At 47.0% G+C, this 5,996-nt stretch overlaps 1 protein-coding gene across 1 annotated transcript; it reads left to right on the top strand.

Moving 5' to 3' along the window:
- The first annotated feature begins 3,148 nt into the window (after positions 1-3,148).
- On the top strand, positions 3,149-5,672 carry CHAC1 (ChaC glutathione specific gamma-glutamylcyclotransferase 1). Its single transcript, XM_027750211.2, has 3 exons — positions 3,149-3,492; positions 3,585-3,620; positions 3,876-5,672. Exons 1-3 carry the CDS (start codon positions 3,235-3,237, stop codon positions 4,305-4,307), a joined length of 726 nt encoding a protein of 241 aa, XP_027606012.1. The 5' UTR covers positions 3,149-3,234; the 3' UTR covers positions 4,308-5,672.
- The last annotated feature ends 324 nt before the right edge of the window (positions 5,673-5,996 follow it).

Below are 5,996 nucleotides of genomic sequence, written 5' to 3'. Positions count from 1 at the left end.
ACTTGACTTCAAAAGGAGTTTCTAACCTCATACCTAATTGATCTGGTTGTACACCATTGCAGGGAGCAGAGACCTGTAGCGTTTAACTGGTGTGGGATCTGAAGCTGGTCCCCCAAGGCTTTTGCTTTAGGCATTGGCTCTCCATTGCAAATCTGGCCAGCTCTGCAGCAGAGCCTTTTGGCAAAGGCAGACATACAAATGAGACAGCTCTGCCCTGGAAAGGAGCAATTTTTCTCCCCTGTCAGCAAGTATGCAGTCACTTCCCAATGGTATATTTTTTATTTCTGATCCAGTTTTCCTTAGCTTGTACCAGCAGATATCTAGTGCTTTGTTTGTGAGATGTGTGTAATCCAGTGCATTTCTCAGATGGATAAAATTCAAGTCCCAGGGAATCTGAAGAAAGAGGCTAGATTTTTTTTTTTTTTTACTTGCTAGGGCAAGAGCTTCTTCAGCTTATCTTTTAGACATTGGTTTGTCTGTCACTGTTTGTGCTCTTGATAATGATGATGCACCTACATATGAATGTTTTAATGTTTTTATTAACTACATATTGGAGTTTTGCTCAAATTTCTTAGATTTTAGCAGGGAAAAAATAACTAAATATGAAAAATATACACTTGTAAGGGGGGTACTTTTGAATTAGATGATCAATGGAGCATAGAGGCATGAGAAAGAAATTATATTAGGATGTGAAACCAGCTAAAGTATTGTACAATGTAACTTTATGGCACAAGTTAACTGTAAGGTCCATTGTGCTTTTTAGCAAGTCAACTAAATGTCCCCTATTATTAGAGCTGAGTTCCTCCTTGGTTTTGCTACATACTGCAATATGGATACATATACCCTTGAAACACAATGGTGGAGGTCATACATAGGAGTGAGAAAGATGATGGTGAGAGGAAGATTATGTGGGCAGGGGTTGCTCGCCCCTTGCCCTACAGTAGGGCATGTGCAGACTTGCTATTAGGTAATGATTAGGCGGTGTTTGGCTGCCACTCAGGCATCACCTCATACTGTGTACTGGCCCTATGTAGTGTAATGCAGAGATGATAAAAATGTGGTGTCAGGACTGCTGGGCTAAGCAATACTCAGAGACTGTGTTCCTCCGCGGGGGCACCCGCTAAGCATGGGTACCAACCAGCTGCTGCAGATCCTAGTAGCCCTGGCCTGTCTGTGTAGGTAAGCACAGTTTATTGATAGGAAGCAACCGAGAAAGCAAATGTTTTTTAATATCCTTTTAGTGTCCCTTTAATTCCCTTTTAATTAGTTAATACTGTAATAAAAGTAGTCCATAGTATTTCCTTTTAATTCCCCTTTTTACTAATTAATATTGTATAAAAAGTTGTCCATAGTATTGCTTTAATATCCTTTTTCGGTATCCCTTTAGTTCCCCTTTTACTAGTTAATACTGTATTAAAAGCTATTGTAGTATTGTATGAATGCTAACCGATAAATTAGTTATTCTGTATTCTTTTTTTAGCTTTTGATTCTCTTTGCTAGTTTTTTTTATTCTCACTGCAATAAAAGATTTTTTGTGGTGTTTGAATGTCTGTTGTACTTGTCTTTATTCCGGGCATGTATCCTAATGAACTGGTACAACACTTTCTACAATGGGACACAGAGGACTGGTTTAATTCCCAGATGAAACTGGTTTCATTTGATTGAAAGGCCACATCATTTTAGCACTGACACACTGCATCACTAAGACGGGAGTCCTTGTATCTTAGGGGGCAGGATCCACAAGACTGAAAATATAAGACTAGAGATTTATTTCTTGTTTTGCCAAGCAGAGCTTTGATACAGATAGGTGATAACTACGCTTTCTGGAACACTTTCTGGTCTGTGACTAAGGCCTCCAAGTACGGCAGCTGTACAAACAGGTGACGGAGTCACATTCTGCCTATGGAAAGGGACAATTGGAGGAAGAGTAGGAGGCTGCAAGCCTGTAGCAGCATGAGTGTGTGGTGTGAAGCACTGGGAGGATGCCATGCCAACCCCATACCTTTGAGCCTGAGTAAGACAGAGAAGGTGACTGAGAAAAGCGCAAGTGGAGAGGAAAATTAAGACGCTTTGGGCTCTGATAAGGCTGACCTTGTAAAGGGTCATCCAAGGTGACAAGTCAGAGAGTCAGTCATGCAGAGCAGGAGAGGAGGGCATTCTGTGTAAGGCACAGAGCACTGGGGTAGATGTGAGAGCTGTGCAGGCTGTTGTCACCCATGGTGAATGTACCAAGGCACAGGGAGCACTACCAGAGCCTGTATGTGTTGTGGCTGCAACACCCTGTTAAGTGGAATGGAAAGGTGGGTGCTGTTTGATGGGAACCAACAGGAAACTAAATAAAAGACTGTAAATAGACTGTTTGGAGTGATTAAATGCAAGGACAAGAACAATAATGAGAAATACTTCCATAAAATATCTCAGTGGTTTTGCTTTTCATTCTTTCTCACTCCTCTCTCTCCTGCTACCAAAACGAACAACTTTGTAATGTAAAGAGCCTACGTCTTTAATTGTCACAACTTGCCTAAAGCTGCTTTACAGCTGGGTCTCCATTCCATACACAGACAGCACCTGGACCCATCCACATAACAAGTATTACATATTACATATTACATATGACGCTGGATTTAGTACAAGGGGAAATGCATCCAACTGGCCGGATTCTGTACCACGTTCTTGCATTTGTGTGGATGTTACTGTTCCGTTTCGCCCATGTGCCTTTCGCCTCGGCCCTGCTGACGTCAGGAGCTGCCGCTTCACCCAGTTAAATATTAACTGCTCGGTTTTCCAACGCAGCACCTCACGTTCTGGGATGAAGGCAAGGCCGGGAGCGTGGGGCAGGCTCCTGAGGAGGGCTTGCCCGCTCATTCCACCCCAGTTTCTCCCTTTTGGGCACGCTCGGTTCGTTCCACTGGCCTCTGGGGTCTGGCAGCTGGTCAGACCTCGCATTAGCAGGCGGGAATCTCGCAGGCGACGCAGTGTTCCGCAGGCAGCTTTCCCGGATCGCCGTCCGTACAGACCGACCCCCCGTCTCCGAGCGGCCCCGCCCGAGCCCCGCCTGATGCAACCCGTGCCCCGCTTTACCCCACGCGCGGCGCCGCGAAACCTCCCGCCCTCGTTGCATCACCCGAGGCGGGGCGGGGCGGGGCGGGCGGCTCGGGCCGCCTTTAAAGCGCCGCGGCGGGGTGTGCGGCCCCACAAACGCCGCGGTCCCACGAGTGCCCCGCCCGCCCGGACATGAAGCGCGACCCGCAGCGTCCCGAGGAGTGCCCGGAGCCGCCGCCGCGGCCGCTCCTGTCCTCCTGCTCCTCCTCCTCCTCGCCCTCGGGGCAGGCGGAGGGAGCGGGGCTGACGGCGCCCGTGTGGATCTTCGGGTACGGCTCGCTGGTGTGGAGGCCGGGCTTCGAGTTCACGTCGCGCAAGGTGGGCTTCATCCGCGGGTACAGCCGCCGCTTCTGGCAGGGTGACACCTTCCACCGCGGCAGCGAGAAGATGGTAAGGGCACGGGGCGGCCGCATAGGGGGGCTGCGGGGTGCCGGTGTCGCGGGCTCGGCTTCTAATGGCGTTGTCCTTGTCTGTCCCCACAGCCCGGCCGGGTGGTGACGCTGCTGGAGGACTGCGGGGTGAGTACCGGGGCGGTGGTGGCTGGCCTGGGCCGGGGAGGTGCCCACATTAGCAGTGGGAAAGTGGTGTCTGCAGTCGAGTGCCCTTGAGGCCCCCCGGGATCGTGGGGGGGTTGTGGAGCGTGTTGTCCTTCTCTGCCCTGCTATCAGTTGTGCAGAGACCCCTAAGGTAAGGGGGAGCCTTGATTTGAAGCATTAGTGGACAGGCCACTGGAGTTACAGCATCCCATAACCACCTTGCTCTTTCATTTTTAGGCATGCACATGGGGTGTAGCCTATGAGGTCCGTGGGGAACAAGTTGCTGCATCACTTCAGTATCTCAACGTGCGAGAAGCTGTCCTGGGAGGCTATGACACTAAGTTTGTGGAGTTCTACCCTCAGGAGAAAGATGCAGAGGAACCCATTCTGGCTCTTGTTTACATTGCAACACCCCAGAATCCTTCTTACCTTGGCCCAGCATCTGAAGAGGAGATTGCAGCTCAAATCATTGTCTCAAGTGGTTGTGCTGGTCATAACATTGAGTACTTGCTGAGACTGGCAGACTTCATGCGTTACTTTTGTCCTCAAGCAGAGGATAAACATCTCTTCTCTATTGAGGAGGCTCTTACTTCCATCCTTCCATGTCTATACTACACAGAGGAGTCTCTAGAAGAAACTGCCAGTGTCCCTCAGAAGTCTAAGGGTTGAAATAGGAATTTTTTTTTTCAGGTTTCCAGTAGAAGGGACATGAGGGAGAAAGCAGTGGGGACAGTCTTGACTCTGTTAAATATACTGGACTGAGTGAGTAAAGGGAGAATTAGCAAGTAGTAGGGGAGAGAGGAAGTGAAGAGTAAAACACTTACTTATAAGACTTGCAATTATTACCTGTTATACTCCTTATCTGCAGTATCACGCTAGCCATCACTGCTTTCCAGGTGGAGAGAAGTGATCTTCACTGGAACTTTGCTCTGTAAGACTTGCTTTCAGGAGTCAAGGCTGAAGCACTCACTTTCTTTAGAGAAGAAAGAGGCTCATCTGTTCTGTGCACTTTTTCATTTTTCTTGGAAGACTAGTTGAGCAGGACTTGACTGGGTTTAAGCAGTATATATGTAATTCTACCTCAGATTGGCAGAAAGCTGCTTGTGTGATGGTGGAGACTTCGGGAGGTTCTGCCAAGTACAACTTTTTTTTTCCTGCCATGTCCCACCTCCAGTACAATGTCCTGACATTAAATTTTAGGACTTCTGTGCAATATTAAGTGAACAGGGCTCTTCAGGCTCTTGTGCATCCTACTAACTTATGTTGTGAAGGATCACAGTAATGCACTTGTTTTCTAAAATGTCAAACTGTATTTATTATGTGTTATATTTTTTTCTTCGGAGGGGTATCTAAACTGTTCACATGCCACAGTGGTATGCAGCCCATGTTCAGCCTTGCATTTGTGCCTTCTAGTTTTAAATCCATTTTCTGAGGAGCTAAGCCTGCTTTAATGGCAAGCTTTTTTCCAAGCTTCACTGACCTTGTGCTGCTACGGACTTAACTGACTCTGTAAGAAATGGCCCTGCCCGTGTCAGAAGCCTGTGCTGCCTGCGGGAAGGCTGTCAGGATGCAGGAGTGTTTTAACTAGCCCTGTAGTGGATAAACCTCTGGTGCTTCAGGATAATGTGGGTTTCTATAGAAGCACTGGAGGGTTCTAGTTCCATACCCAGGTGTCTGGCACACTTTCGTTTAACTGCAAAGGACTGTGACTGAGCATACTTGAAAGCCTGTGAGCTGCTGAAAAGCCTGCCTTGATCATGTTAAGCAGAGGCACTGCTACAAGTTCAGACTTTTCAGCTTCATGTATTAACAGCATGAAAACCTATAGTATTTTGTGAGAAAAACTACTGCAACTGCAGCAGAATAGCTTTTGAGAGCTGACTCCTGGGACAGTTGACTCCTCCCAAATACCATGTGTTTTTTTAATTATAAAAAAGGCTAGAGACTGTTTGTATTACTGTGGCTTGTATGTATATGAAGTGGTACGGTGCTGTGCCCAGTAATAAAACAAACTGACAAAGTCAGTCTCATGTACTTTGGTGTTGGTCTTTTTCATAGTGACTTATAGTTCACCCTGTCTTTTTTTTTTTTTTTAATGGTGATTGTTTTTAAAAACAAAGCCATAACTGCTAATGCTGCTGTAGTTCCTATGGGGTTTTTTTGTGGTTTTTGTTTGTTTGGCTTTGGTTTTTTTTAATCATCTTTCTGCTAAGCAGCATGCCTTTGCTAGATCTACTGGAAGATTGACTCTTTCCCTTTGAGAAAAGGGGATTCAGTCCTCTTCTCAGCTTCCAGCTCTTGTTGATTCTGGAGTGCTGGTGCTGACAACAGATACAAGCCAGCCCTCCTGACTCTGCA

Source organism: Pipra filicauda, unplaced genomic scaffold, assembly GCF_003945595.2.
Source record: "Pipra filicauda isolate LSUMZ 115617 unplaced genomic scaffold, ASM394559v2 scaffold6_size6359152_pilon, whole genome shotgun sequence".
Lineage (NCBI taxonomy): Eukaryota > Metazoa > Chordata > Aves > Passeriformes > Pipridae > Pipra > Pipra filicauda.
This window is presented reverse-complemented; position numbering and strand designations above follow the sequence as displayed.